Source organism: Manacus candei, unplaced genomic scaffold (genome assembly GCF_025592945.1).
Source record: "Manacus candei isolate 608988 ecotype Guabito, Panama unplaced genomic scaffold, ASM2559294v1 h1tg000014l, whole genome shotgun sequence".
Classification (NCBI taxonomy): domain Eukaryota; kingdom Metazoa; phylum Chordata; class Aves; order Passeriformes; family Pipridae; genus Manacus; species Manacus candei.
Window position 1 is genome coordinate 64,929,060 of NW_026138062.1, and position 15,244 is coordinate 64,944,303.

The following is a 15,244-nucleotide window of genomic DNA, read 5'->3' on the forward strand; positions in this document are numbered from 1 at the left end:
TTTTTCTAGTGAAGATGTCCCAGGTAAAATCTTGTGGATCCAGATACGTTATAATCTTGATGACTACTCAGCTTCATCCTCAGTCCTCAGGATTCTCAGAACCAAAGGTGGGGTTATACAATTTGTATTTCTTTTTACTTGCTGAATAAACATAAGACATGTGCTCAATTTTGTGGAGTGCCTTTGCCTGGGTGGCTGTGACACATCAGGAATCTGAACCCTGGGCATCAGTAGCCAGATGAGTTGCACAAAGAAAAAAAATCAAAGTGGCAGGATGGGGAGAGACAGCGTCCCAGGCTTTTGGTAGGAAAAAGAAGTAGCAGTGCTCTGAGTGGATACCCAGGCAGCAGAGAAGGGAGTTGCTGAGAGAGGCTTTGTTTGGCTCTTAATGCATGATCCTCCCTGTGCTGGAACAAAAGAGTAAGCAAGAATGCAGTAAACAGCTACCTGTCCAGCCCTTTAGATCCAGAGGGGAGAGAGATGCTCTGTGGGGAGGAAGGAGAAACATGAGGGTGGAGTCAGAACAGGAGAAATAAGAGGAGGTAGGATGACGGATAGTGGGGAGGTTGGGGGAGGAATCAGCCCTGGCTGCAGTAAGCAGCGGTGAGTGACTTTAAGTGCACAAGAGCGTTCACGTGGGAAGTTAATGCAAACCAGATCACCATGACTGCTTCATAAAAACATGCCCTGTAGATCATAGGTTGAAATTGAAGGTCATCTTCCTCTTCTCCTCAGATTGGTACTTTGTGGTTTTGCATTTTTTTTTTTTGTTTTACCTGAAAGCAGCTTCTCAGGTTTAGGTTGGATAGTATGTTAATAGACAGAAATGGTTCTTTAACACCAGATGTGATTTTAGGGAAAGGACAATTCACAGCCCAAAGATCAGTAGCATTCATTTCTTTATTGTCTATACAGGGAGACTAGAATTACAAGCGTTGCTAGAGTCACAGCCTAAGCAGACCACAATCTATATGATCCTTTACTCAGTTTGTGCTGCTCAGAACCACATCTGTTTAGCTGCATGGAAAACATTAATAGTAATTTATTGCTTTGGCTGACAGCAGCAGGGAAAGCATTCTGGTTCCTTTCAAAATTGCCTCAGCAAATGATAACGTTGCTGAAGGTTTAGTCACTTGCTTGTCAAGGGCTGGTACAGGAAGGCAGGCAAACTGGAAAACCTAGTATTGCACAGCAGAGAGCTGTAGTTCTCACGACTGGGCAAATTGATACTTCCTCCACCTCCTGTTTCTCTGTAGCTAGTGCAGCCGACGTCATTTGTTCTTCCAAGGAATTCCCCTTATTAATCAGTGTTTTGAGATCACTTCTGTGAAAACTATCCCAACTCTCCCTGTTAGTGTCTCCAGCCTCGTATCAGAGCTATTACTGACCTGAAACCAGAAGGAAATGAGTTGCCTCTGTGCTTGCTTTAGAGTCAGAGGTCCTCGCACAGAGACAGAAGAAATAAAAAGGCAAAGCTCTGCTCAGGAGCATGAGATTATTGAATTAAAAGAAAACGTGGAGGAAAGCGAGGCTGATCATGACAAGCCTCTAAATGCTCCAACGAGAAAGGTAAGAATTTTACTTGCTCATTAGATCTTTGCTGTTGGGAAAAACACTACATAGCAAGAGAAATGACACTTTGCAGAAACATCTTGCTGGGGTGGTTCAATTGATTGTTCAAGGGAGAGGGAAAGGAGCTGAAAACGTACTTTTTTTCTTCTTATCCGTGAGATGTTCTGATATTGGAGTGGTATTTTAAGTTTTAACTTGGGAACTAAAGTTGCAATTGATACTCTGAGTTTTGCTTTCTATTTTCATGTGCCATCAGTGGGATTGGGCTCAAAATCAGAAAGGAGAAAAGTTGAAATCGGTTTTAAACACAGGCTTCCCTTCAGCACAAATTAACCAGAAAACAGTGCTGCCAAAACAAGAATGTCCTCCAACAGAGCATGCAGGACTCTTTCTTTTTATCTTTGAGTAATTCAGAGTTACTAACCATTATGAATTTGTATTAATAGAATGCTCCAAAGCCTCAGTCCAGACCAACTATGAGTCCTGAGGAAGGTAGCTTCCAGTACTTAGCTTAAAGCTATGGAGCAGACTAATGCTGGCAGAGGTATAATATATGTTCACGGGTGACTGTTGTACAATTATTTACATTACTCACTCAAGGAATATTTGTGACAGAGCAAAGATGTTTCCCACTTTTCTCTAGGCATGGCTGAGCCCCCCGAGAGCTGTCTGTATTAGTCACACCACCCCTCCCTTCCTGCTCCTAGTGGAGTAACTGCAACTGCTTCCTTGTGCAAGCCCCACTGATCATCTCTGTGTGTTGATCCATTCCACTGGCTGGGCAAAACCCCCATTTATTCTACTATATCAGGGGTCAGCTACTTCTCCTCTGGTCTGGTAAGCTGAATCAGCTTGCTGCAGGGTGAGACAAATTTGAGGGAGGTGCAAAGAGGAACGGGAGAGGGTGGAAGAGAGGCAGGGGTGAGCTAGATCTGCTTGGCTATATTGCAAAACTTTACCCTTAAGTTTATCCTTCCCCTTCCCAGAACTGAGTTTTCATTCAAGCTCTGTTTCTGCTGATTCTGGCAATTGGCTTCCTTTCCTATAGCGACTGCTGGAAAATTATCATGTTTTGCTTTCTGCTTAGGTGGCAGGTTAATCAGAGCTGCCCTGCCCATCAGGGAGAGATTTTTCTCTGCTGCTGTTGCTTCCCCCCAGAAGTCTTGTGATGCCTATGGGCAATGTCCAGAGGCTCTTGGACTAGCTGTGGAGCTGAAGGGTTTCTTGAGATCAAGGCAGTATGCTATGTGTGATTAAGAATTACATTTTGTGGTAATCTAAATATGTGGCGGCTCAATAGAAACCTGGACTTGGCAGCTGTCTGTCTCAACCAATATTACTATGTCTGATTTCAAAGTCGCTCTCTAGGCAGTAGTTACTGGCTTTTAAAAAATTTTTAAATACAAAATGATATGCTAGTGTTAAATATTAAATTGAAGCTTCAGTCTTCTAACACATTTAAAAATTAAATTAAAAAATTTATAGGTAAACATAATAACACCTGAAAGTATGCTGTAAGTCAAACCATATTCAGTTTCTGCTCTTTGTTCTCCACCAAAGCAAAGTTCTGTGTGCAGAGATGTCTGCAGAGAGTGTTTCCCTTTTTCTGCCCCTGCTCCTGGAGAAATGACTCTTGTAAGATCTTTCTGTAAGTGTTTGTTTTCTCTCCCTGTCCCCTTGCCACCCTCACAAAAACTTTTAGCCAGCTGGTGGATTCAGTAAAATTCAGTGAAAGCCTTTCTGTTATGCTGGATTCTTAGAAAGTTAAAAAAAGTAAAGGACAGTAGCCTGGATTAGTGTCTCCCACCAATCTGCACGTGTGTCCCAGACAACCTTTTCCTTACTTGTACTAATGTCAAAAAGAGTGTGGAGTTTACTACTGGGTTTATGATGGATGGAGAGGGGGAAGGAGAAGGAATAAAAAGGCAGCATGGTCTACTTATGAATTCAAGCCCTTCCTTCAGTCTTCTGGCTGTGGAACAAAGCAGTTGAAGTTTTCTGTTTTGCTATGTCACCTAAGTGAGGTTTTAATTGTTTGGTTGGTTTGGGGGTTTTGTTTGTTTGTTTGTTTTATAATATTCATACCACTAAGTTAACGAATTAAAAGATTAATTTTTTTCTATGGTCTTAAATAGTATTAAAAATTAAACATCAGGCAAGTACTGTCCTTTCTCTCCCATATGAACGTATATGTGTGCAATCGCTTTGGAGACAGTTTTCTTGTGCTCTCCTAGAATAGGTGAGGTTCCCATTAAACTCTGTTAAATATATTCAATAACCTTCAAGTTTCCCATCTTCTGCAGAAAAAGGCAGTCAGCTATAAAGGTCTCAGTTATTTTATTGTGGATTTAATGCAATAGCATCTATTGAATAGCAGCCCCTTTGCTTTGATGCTGGCACCCAGTAGCTATGCAGATTGACATCATCAACATTGCAAAGGTGAATGATTTTGGAAATACCTCTATAAACACCCTTTTGGTTGGGAGAGATGACAAACATTAAAAGGACAGCTTGTGGAACATGCAACTCAAATTCCTGTAGTTAAAAATAAAGAGGGAGCCAAGAATGCACCTTTGTAGTACTTTGACTTTAAGGGCAACTCAGTTGGAAATTCTGCACAAATGGGAATTAAACGTTTTTCTTTCAAGTAATCACCTGACTGTGAAAGTTCTTTGCCTTCTGCAGGTCCACATTCCCACCTGCAGCAGCAGTCAAGGGTGGGAACCCCTGGTGTAGGGCATTTGTTTACCAATGTGGCTTTCCCATCTATGCCGGGTTTTTGTTTCTAAATGTGACAGTAGAGACTCACTTCAATATTTTTTTCTTGCCTTATTTCATTAATCAGTATGTCCTTCCCTTTTATACCTAGGAGAGAGATCATTGGAAGTCCTGCAGGAGTGTAGTTTTCTGGAAGTGTAAACTATGGATGGTTATAACTGCAATATTTCTAGTAATCTTCCTCGTCATTCTCATCAGCCTAATTCTTTATTCTAGTAAGTATCTCACTCTTGGTTACAGTAATACAAATGTACAATATGTACAGTCTAATATAACACAAATGCAAGAGTAGCATCCTTTAAACTCCTTCATTAAACTGCTGAAGGGACTGGGACACTGAGTGCAGAGGCTGGTATGTTGAGTAGTGGATGTGAGTGGTTTTGTCTTAGCATGCAGCAAGCAGCTTGTATCCTGATCAGGTGGCAATTCCAGTTTGTAGGTAGCTAAGTGAGAAAAAGTTATAAGAGATACAGGGATGAGGATGGAAATTATGTTTGTCATGTTGCAACAAGCGTCATGGATCACTCAGATCCCCTCAAGTGGTGTCATTGTCACTCAGGCTCCCAGAGCAGCTGACTTTTCCTAATGGGGGTGGGTGTTTGACCTCCACGTGCTGTCACTTCTCTTCGGGTGACTTGCTGTAAGACTCCAAGCCCAGGGAACTGCTGGCTCACAGATTTGGCTAGGAATTTTGCTTTAATATATAGATGTAGGGGTTCATTAATATCTCAAGATGGCGTCAAGAGAATAAGCCACGGGCTTGTTCCCAAGGAATTTCTTTATTTATTTAGGGGAGCAAATAAGGGAACTTGGCCAAAGTTCAAAAGGACACCACACAAGCTAAACAAAAATGTTTCACCACAATACTGACTCAGCATATATTATTAATCCACAACACTTAAGTAAAAATCCAGTAAACCAACAACACTTAAATCAAAATACAATCACTCCAGCTCCAAAACACCCTAAGCATCAAGAAAGGAGCAGAGAAAGAGAAGCAGAGGGATCAAGAAGAGAGGAGAAAGAGGGAGAGACAGATCATATAGCTACCACTGCAGCCTTGTAGAAGACCAGCTCTCACAAGTCCAGTGGCAGGACTGCAACATGAGGCAAACACATGCCCTTGGTTTTATCTGCTCTGGTCCTCATGGACAACCCCCTAGGCAGGGTCTCTGACCCACCAGCCACTCTGGGGGTTCCAGATCATGGTGAGGGGCAGTGTTCTCACTGTCCCTGCCAATCTGAGTTGGGTGAGGGGCTACAGGAGCTCTGGGGTGTTATAGTTTTCCTGGGCTGTTTGTGACTGACAGTTCCTCCAGAGCTTCCCCCTGTGGGCTCCAGGGGTCTGCTATGAGGGACACAACACCACCCCAACTCCGTGAGGTTCGAGCCATCCCTTCCCCCTCCACACACACACACACACACACACACACACACACACACACACACTCACTCCCACAAGGTGGTTCTGACCCAATAATAACTGACCTGGTGTCTAACACTTACACTTTCTTTCTGTCACTCCCAACCAGTCCTTACCTAGGAAATTTCACTGTGGAGCAAGCCAAGAAGGTTTTTTTCAATACTTCAGCTAACTGGAATTTCTTCCTTTTCTTTCTATCTCCTTTTATTAGATGTTTACACAGATGAGGATGACTATTGGGATCCTGATGCACTACTAAACAGTGGAAATTTTCACAATTTTTCGGGAACATTGGAGTTAATGTGTGGTCTCCCACACTTTTTCTCTGAGGACATTACTAAGAGGGTATGTCTTGATGAGGTTCTTGGCAAAGTTGATTCTGCTTACAACATAGTTTCAGTGTTTTTCCTTTCAAGAAGTTTCTGTTTCTCTGTGCAGCAAGTCAACAAAAAAATTGAGTTGTACTTCTTAAAGTCCTGATCTAGAAAAAAAGTGTTGTCTGCTTTTAAGCACAAAAAGAGCATCTGATTTTTTTCCACCAAATTGGACTAATGGTTAGGACATAGTCTTCACCTTTTTCACAGAATCATTGAATAATTTAGGAGGGGCTGGTGGAAGTCATCTAAAGCCAATAGGCGCTCAAAATCCTGTGTGCTGCTGCATTCTTTCATGAGTACACAATGACAGCCTGGGTTTATAGCTGCAATTTCCATCAAGCCATCATGGCTCTGAGTTACAGCTGAAATAAGCTCAGCAGGCATGACAGTGCTCATTTAGACATTGTGGAAAGGGAGTATCAGTAGAGAAACCCTTCCCTCTACCATTTAAAAGTTAGAAGAGCTTTTGGGCACTAATTAAATCACAAACCTAGCGATGTGAATTGTACATGGCAACATGAGCATACACTTTTACATCACCCTGAATGCCTCTATTGTGTTAAGGTTATATAGCAATCACTCAAATGTGCAATTAACTTTTCCGTCAAATTTAAAAGGACCGTGTACCTCTTCCAGGGCAGATATTTGCTGAAATTTGACCTTCAGTAGCTGTGTTTATGCCCATAAGATACCTTCTAGGAATGAATTGCTGTACTTTCTTTTGTGCAGAAAAGAGAGATTGAATAGAAGAAATATGTTTTGCTTTTTTTCTTTTTTTTTTTTTCTATCCCAGCTAACAGAGGTCTACAGTTCATCTCCAGCTTTAGGACGTTACTTTAGGTCAGCTCAAGTGATTTCTTTCAGGTAAGCGATTTGTCACCAAAATTATCTGAAAATTATAGGCTTTTGATGAAATAAACACATAAGCATGGGTATATATAGGTTGTTTAGGGGAAAGTTAGGTTTATAGGTAGGCAAAACTGGTCAAAGGATTCTCTGGTGTAAATGGAAAATGCTGCTAATAGTATACGACAGTAGCATTTTGTTGCTGTAAAGTATTCATCTCTGTTATTTTTGGTTCTAATTGCAGCCCTTAATAAACATATTCAAGGATATTCATTAAAGGGAAAAGTAATTGATGGAGACACTTAAAAATGAAGTGGCTTAAATAGTCTTAAATAAATAAAACAGGGTTCATGGGGAGGAGAGCACTGTTTTGTTTCCAAAAGAGGTAAAGGCAACAGGAATATACATGCCTCCTGTCATGGAGAAATAGCATAGAGGCAAGGGAAGACAGTCAGAGAGCTTCCCCGAGGAGTTCTGAAAAGCTCAATTACAAAAGAAATTAGAAAGATGGGAGAAAATCAAGGAAAGTAGATTCACAAAGTCCCAAGGCCCCTGAGAGAGCAAGGACAGAGAAAGAGCTACCCTGGGATGTGGCAAGGGGCAGTCCTGTGGTCACTTTGCTCACTTGAGGGAATATGCTCCCTTGCACTGCCAGCCTTGGGTGTGCCAGCTCTGTTCCATGGTGAACTGTAGCTTCTAAGCCTTATTTCCTCTATGCCTAAAAATTATGACTTAGACCATCAAGTACAAAGGTCTAGTTCTGCATATATATTGATCAGCTGATCTCTCCCTCTCTGCCTCTTTGTGTGTCTCTCTCTTGCTGCGTCTCTGTTTCCTTTTATTTTCTCACATTCAACTACTTTTTGTAATATTTAAGTTCTGTGAGCACAAAATGTAGCTGTTGAATTGTAGACAGTGGATGTAGTAGACCACAAACAATGAAATCTCCAGAGGTGGTCTCCCGTTCACTGGTTTGTGTAATCCACTCCAGAGCTGAGTTAGGAGCACAGCTGGGTGGTCCCAGGTACTGCTGGCAGGAGAGCAGACCTTTCTGCAGGTTCCTAGCTAAGCTATGTACATGCTGTTGCAACATCTCTTATCAGTGTGTACTTGTGAAGCAGGGGTGCTGAAAACCACACCCCATTAGGACACATGTCCAACTGCCCTTTGTGCATTTGAAAACATGTCCCTGGCTGGCTTCAAGTACATACCCAGTTTCAAGAGCTGTTCTGAGAAGGGAGGAGGTCGGAGGAGGAAACTGGAAGCTTTGATGACAGTTTTCTTTTATAATGCTTTTCTTTAGAAAACATTCTAAAAAAAAAAAATCCATGTCAACATTGATATGTAAAGACAGTCTTCTCAAAGAAATAAAACATCCAGGGGGAGCCTGAAGGCATTCATACCTGACTTTGTTTTTCAGTAATGAAAGCTCCACTGTAATTTATCAGCTAGTGTTTTCTGTACCACCAACAACAGAAGGATTTATGGAAAACATTATGAACCCAGATTTTATAAGGAACATTTTACGTCAAAATATTTATGATGAAGATGACACTTTTAATCCTGAGACATCTGAATGTGACAAGTTAAAGCTTGACCGAACTTCTCTCACGTGTAAGTGCTGTACATTATAGAAACTGTTTCTTTACAAAGAGCAGAAGCATTTTATGGTAAAGAAGGGAAATAATTCTAAAAAAGTGTTGATATTTGTTAGGAAATATATTTTGCACAACAACATTAAGAACACCGTAAAATAGTTTTGAGAAAGTCCTGCTATGCATGACTTATTACCGAGGATTCAATGTCAGGTGCTCTGATGAGAAAGGGAATAGTGATGAGACTGGTCAGCTATGGACTCCAACCAAACTCCTTAAATCTATTCTTACATTTTTTCTATACAAAGAAATTCTCCTCATATGTGTGTGTACCATAACAGGGAGACAAAAAATGAAAAATATTTATCCTTATTGTATATTGATTTCTGAATGTTTACAAACTAAATTTTAATCCAAGTAAAACAGGATAGGTAATTTGAGATTCAATTTCTCGATTTTCTTTTTCTCAATCAAGGGTGAAAAAGACTCCTGATTTTTGTCTCTTTGGAAGTTTGGGTTTTTTTGAAAATTTATTATGCACAGAAATACCTTTTAAAATCACCAAATATTCATTCTCCTAGGTTTTCTAAGCAGTGATTCCGATGACTACCAGTGACTAGCCAGCGATTCCAACAAATTTATATTTGTCTTGATAGAAATGCCAGTATAAAAGTCCCATGAGCTTTGCAGTTATAATGAAAACAATGCACGGAGCTTCTTCCCGCACCCCCAGTTTGCTAAGCCAAACTTATGTGCTTTCAGAATAATCCTAGGCCAAAACTTCAGCATGCAGTGTATATTGTGATTAACTCATATTAAAGTTTCATTTTAATATTGTACTGTTTTAACTTTCAGAGAAATGATGGAAAAGTTCCTCGTCTTCATCACCACCTAGAAGAGATGAGATCTCCTATCTGTTAGTAATCCCAGGGCAGGGAGCTATTCATTAGGTAGAAACACTTCTAAATACTGCCTGTGATGCAATATTGTAAATGGAACATGTGGCATATTTATAACAGTGTTGCACTCCTACACCACCACTACCTCCTTCTTAATTGTCCTGATACCTCAATAATCCATTTTGCTCTTGTGAAAATCATATATCTTCTCTGATGCATGTTCTGTTGACTTTGAAAGCTCTGCTTTGTCTTGCCTTTTGTTTAAATCTGAATGTTCTGTGCAAGCTTTAAAAGTGGTCTTGCACATGGCTTTCTTCTTCTCTTGGTTTATCCAAAATTATCTGCATGGCTTCACCCTTAATGCTCACTTTCACCCATACTGTTACTTTTTTCTCTCCTAGCTTCATATGCCATGTTTTCCCATTGCTCCTTTCTTGTAAAACAGCCTGAAAACATATATATATATATATATATATATATGTATATGTATTCTCTAATTACATCAAAGACCTTTGCACTAGATTCTCAAGAAAGCTTTAACTCTCCTTATTCATCCTAGAGTCTTCCTGGATAAGGTGATATCTGCTCTATTTTTCTCTTCTTCTGTGTGAAATAGAAAAGAAGGAAGAAACATCGTGAAGAAACATGTCTTGTTCACTAACACATCTGAATGTCACAGGAATCTATCAAAGGTCAAATTAGCCGTGTGCTTTAATAATTAACTACTGCTATTAGTGAGTAGACAGATATTTCACCTACATTTGTAAATCTGAAGACAAACTAGTCCACTCCCTTAGCTATAGTCCCTGTCCCTGCACTGGGGATAAAAATGAACAGATGCAAGATATTTGCCTTAATAAGGCAGCAAATAGTTGTTCTTGTTGATGAAAGATCAGATGAGATGGATCAAAGCCAAGAGGAAGATGCTGAAGCAGACCATGTAGATCAGCATGGCATGAGAGTTATAAACAGTACCTGACTATGACCTGAAAATGAAGCATTAACCTTATGCAGAGTGGAATGTATTCACTACCATGTTAGTGAAGTATACCTTCTTGTCATTTATTTATAGCCTGTTGGATAGACAGACATTTATTTTAAGAAACATTTTGTATTTTAAGAAATACCTTATGGTAAATTGTGTTTTCTAATATTACTAGTTTATTTAAGGAGTAATCTGTCAATGTTATTGTGCATTAAATTATTTTTAGTCTTAAAGTGATTGTTTTCAAGCTCCATTCTTTCAGGTGTTTGAACTGGAAAATAACCTCTGGAATTCTAAATGCTGAGAGCTGTACGAAGCTTCTGTCTGACAGAGCTGTACACTCACACCGTAGTTGTTCTTACATTAGTTTTATCTGAACTTGGGAAACATTCTGGACCAAATTAGTAGTTCACATAACTCTCCTATTTGTGGGTAATTCTGATCCCATCTTGAGTTGTAAAATATAGCGTTGGCTGTAAGAACCATAATTTCTCTTGCTGTAATTTTCTATGCAGCATAGAGCTAGGAGAAGTATTCATTTTGATTCTTACACTGGGGAAGGACAAACTTCATGGCCTGTATGGTTTGTCCCAAAAGCAGCAGGCTATGAAAGTACCAGCAGCAAAGAAAAAAGTTGCTGTTGAGATGCTGCTCAAATTTACTGCTCTTACTAAGACGCCTGAACATATCCTTGAACACGTCATCTCAATTCTAAGAACTGAAAAATAATGTAATGATTAGACTTCTTTATGGTAATACCCCTATGAACATTGAGTTGAGAGGAAAAGAAGGAGACAAGCATTCATTTTTAGTCAACCATCCTCCTCTGCCCCAGTACCTTAACCCCAAGGAAAGAAGGAGGTGGAGTTGTCGTAAGACGTGATATTAAACAGAAATTTCCAACTTTACAGTTCACATCCAGTCAGATTGTATTAATTATGATTCAGTTCATTAGGGACACAGCAGTATGAAAACACATTATTTCATCAAGTTAGATATTTTGCGTGGATTTTAATAGAAGGGATGTGGGTAACACTTAAATGACTGAGACAACTGAGACGCTGTTAAAAAGCATCTTATGGAGTGTGCAACCAGCCCTTTAAAACCCCATAGCAGGTAGTCATCTGTGCAGCCACAGCAGCCAGTACCAGTTTTGGGCGGGTTCAGCTGCCTGTCACAGCAGTGGTACCTGCAGGCAGTCTGTGTCCTTCCATGCTACGTGCAACCATTGACCCGTGGGACTGCCCCCGGCACCGAAATGGCAGGTGGGATTGGCAAAGGCACCACACCACAAAGCCAGGGCTGCAGCCAGCCATCACAGACAAAGGAAGACTTAAATTCGGGAAAACTGTGCAAGATTTTCTTCCAAATTGCATTGTTACAAAAACGGAGGGAGCAAAAAAACATGCTCAAGCAAGAAAACAGGCACATAATCACTTTGTGAGCTCTGGTAAACAGTTGAATAACCAGTTTCAGTCCTTTGTGCATGTCCAGAAATACTGCTTGCAGAGGGGTGTGATGGGCTCTGAGGAGGTTATATTCCAGCATTGCAGAAAGCCAAACCTGAGACTCCAGCAGGAGTGAGCTGCAAGAGTTGTGTCATGGAAACAACACCTGGGCTTCTACTACTGAGAGGTAGTTGTCACCTGGGCAGCATCAGTACTCACACTCTTCTGAGTGGGTGTAATATTTGTTTTGCATGCAGTTTATTGGTTTTTTTAATTTAATTCCAATTTCATTAAGACTTCACTCTTGGACAAGTAGTACATTAAAAGGGGAAGGGGGAATTTGAGAAATGAGTTATTTATAAAAGTTGTGCATTGTATAATAGTATTAATCAAGCAAGATAGAAAAACTTTGGAAAAGTGTAAGTGCATCTAATACAAGGTTTATGCTCTCATTTAAAACATAAAAGATGCCCCAAGCAAACAAAATAACCCTGTTATTATTGCATTTTTGAGATTTGTATCAGTAGTTCTTTAACACACCCTTAAAAGTATTATAAAAGTCCAGAAAAATGTGCAGCCTCAGTTGCTTTTAACATTGAAGCTCCTCATTTTCTATAGAGGAACGTCGTCTTTATGATAGCAGTTGCTACTGATTCCTCCTGGTTTAGTTGTCAAGTCCTGTACCCTGTCCATGTTTCTTTCTCTGATCACCTTTTCATGGACAGGTTTGTCTCACAGGAAATGACTGGTAGATGTATCCTAATATGTAAGCTTGGTGCCGAGAGAGAGAGAGAGAGAGAGAGAGAGAGAGAGAGAGAGAGAGAGAGAGAGAGAGAGAGGTTTGTTTGAAGACCTGACAGCAGAGGTAAGATGGTTATCACGGCTGCATACACTGAAGTAAAAGAGTGCCTTCTAAGTTACCAGGACATCATCATATTCACTATATTCTTCAGGGCTGGTGATAGTTTTCTTCGCCTTGGGCACTTTGACAAGTGCGTATTCTGTCTGATTATTGCCATCAATCTCGGAGGCTTCATGTTTTACACTGTGGCTGAGAGTCGAGTACCACAGTTCACTGGAATTCATAGAATCTCTTTTGGCAGCATGTTCCTGAGGGTGGAAGTGGGAAAGAGAGAAGGAGTGAAGTTCAACACGATTATACCCTGAAGAAGCTGAACGAGCCTGGTATAGCCTATACACTCACGCAGTGCTATTGACCAATATACACAGTACCAAGAAGGGTTTGTAAATCCACTGTCATTTCCCTACTACACGGGCTATGGTGGCACACCTGGAGCTCCCAACAACACATGGACACCTGGCGTGGGTGGAGGGCGAAGGCCTGACTCTTGTCCTGAGGTACCACCACTGCCAGCAGTGGCTTGCATGGTGAAAGCTCATCACCACATGAGGGAGCACAGCAGCACAATTGCAGCCAGCAGCCCTGCCCCAGCTCCCCCCAGGGCTGTTCCTTAAGGGAGATCATCCCTGTGAGCCTAAGGTGATTTCCACCCAACCAATGAATGGGAGCTGATTGGAGTGGAGGGAGAATTACGTGTGACATTGATACAATGTATGTGAAGGGAGCGCACTTGGGATTTGCACAGGATTTAACATGGGGTGTTTAGAGGAGGAACTAAAGGGAGGGTTCAGGGTGATTTGCAAAGAAAGGTGCATAAGAAAACAGAGGAATAAAGGGAGGGATAGAGGAGTCACAGCCAGGTGGCAGAGAGACTGTAGGGTCTAAGACCCCAAGTGTGCGTGTTGTGTGTGTCTGTGCAGGAGACATGCTGTCCTGGAAGGGGCCCTGGCCTCACTGGAGATGAAGCGATGGCTAATCCCTTCCCTGGCAGTCCTCATCTAATGCTCTCTGTGAAAACAGAGGGAGGAGAAAGAAGAGTCCCTCCCAACTTAGAATATTCTCTAACTCCTGTCTGCTGTAATTTCTGTAAGAGCCATTAGCGGATGAGGTAAGACCATGTGGGCAAATGCTTTCCCAACTCTGTTTAGACTTGTCCCTCCTTTTGCCTCTTGAAGGTGTTTGCTAATGGGTCGTGGGTGATTGTGCATCTAAATAGCTAGCAGGATGACTCATTAAATCTAAAGGGACAATGTGAAATGATTAAGTACTTGGAGCCAGAAGTTAAAAATTTCTTTGCTCTGGTGTTCTTGATTTGAACCCACTGGCTAATGAAGCCAGTGAGTAAGTACAGGCTTTATAGTGATTGTCCTCGGTAGTGGTAGTGTTTTAAAGTGAGTGTTGCTGGGTTCATGATGACATTTATAGCTACCTTTCACACTGTGAGTGTAACAGTGGTCTCTGCTTCATGGGTTAAAAACTCAAAAATGTTAGATTCTATTTTTCAAACATAGAAGTGAGAAAGAATTCTTAGAACAAAATTCCTACAGAATTTGTCTTGGATTTTCCAAGTTTATGTAAATTGTATTGTCTGTATTGTCTGCTTGAATTTCTGTGTGAAAGATCTCCTGACCTTGAGGACACTTCACCAAAAGTAAATCCTGAGTTTTGATTTGGGGCTTTATAAAATTTTGAGATTTAGAAATTCCAGAAATTTTAAGGACCAAAGCAGTCAGGGTAAACTTGCCTAAGAAAAGGAATGTCCTACCTATCTGCAAGTGCATGGCTTTCTCACCTAGTCATGATTGCAAAGAACTGGGAGGACAGCAGTGCTTCTCTTAATGTGCCTATGAAATGAGAAAAGGTAGGCTCTTAATTTTCATGAGTTACTGGCTCCCAGTCCACTGAGTGAAGTCTGGAGCATCTCTTATCTGTCAAACATACAAGTCTCTAACCAAGCTTGCTCATAGCCACATTTTCCAGAATCCTTCCAGTTTTCATGTTTTAAAAGGCTGTTATCATCAACCTTCTCTTCTCAGTGGGGAGATCAAAGTGCAGAGGTGGAGTGATTTCTCCCGCATGCCAATGGTGCAGGAGGAGCAAGAGTGAAGACCATTATTCACAGGCCAAGTGTAACCTCAGAAGGGGCATCTCTCCTACTGCACTAACAATGCTCCTGGTACTGTCTTTGAACCATGCTCTAGAGCTTTTACTCAGGACACCAAAAACTCTCAAAACTTGACAGCTACTTGGCAGGTTCCCTGTTACAGTTCCACCCCCTTCTTTTCCCCCACAATCCATCCCACACTTACATGTACAAATGATGAACTCATTTAATCACACCATTTTCTGTCATCTTGCCCACCTTCTTCAAAATTTTCTGCTAAACACCCACTTATCTGCTGGACACCAACTTTTGTTTTACTGATGTCATCTTTATTGAAAAAACCCCTAAAACAACC

At 41.0% G+C, this 15,244-nt stretch overlaps 1 protein-coding gene across 3 annotated transcripts in view; it reads left to right on the forward strand.

Moving 5' to 3' along the window:
- The first annotated feature begins 114 nt into the window (after nt 1-114).
- The window catches only part of LOC127467734 (TPA-induced transmembrane protein-like), a 35,301-nt gene continuing 20,171 nt past the window's right edge, over nt 115-15,244 (forward strand). The window contains exons 1-6 of one of the 3 annotated variants that reach the window (XM_051780015.1): nt 1,082-1,569; nt 4,442-4,565; nt 5,985-6,118; nt 6,944-7,014; nt 8,417-8,610; nt 9,447-11,244. In XM_051780015.1, the coding sequence (XP_051635975.1) occupies nt 1,405-1,569; nt 4,442-4,565; nt 5,985-6,118; nt 6,944-7,014; nt 8,417-8,610; nt 9,447-9,448 (690 nt within the window). In that variant the 5' untranslated portion in view covers nt 1,082-1,404 and the 3' untranslated portion in view covers nt 9,449-11,244. Of the gene's footprint in view, nt 1,570-4,441; nt 4,566-5,984; nt 6,119-6,943; nt 7,015-8,416; nt 8,611-9,446; nt 11,245-15,244 lie in introns of those variants that run through there. The other 2 variants (XM_051780014.1, XM_051780013.1) reach the window with 2 other exon arrangements.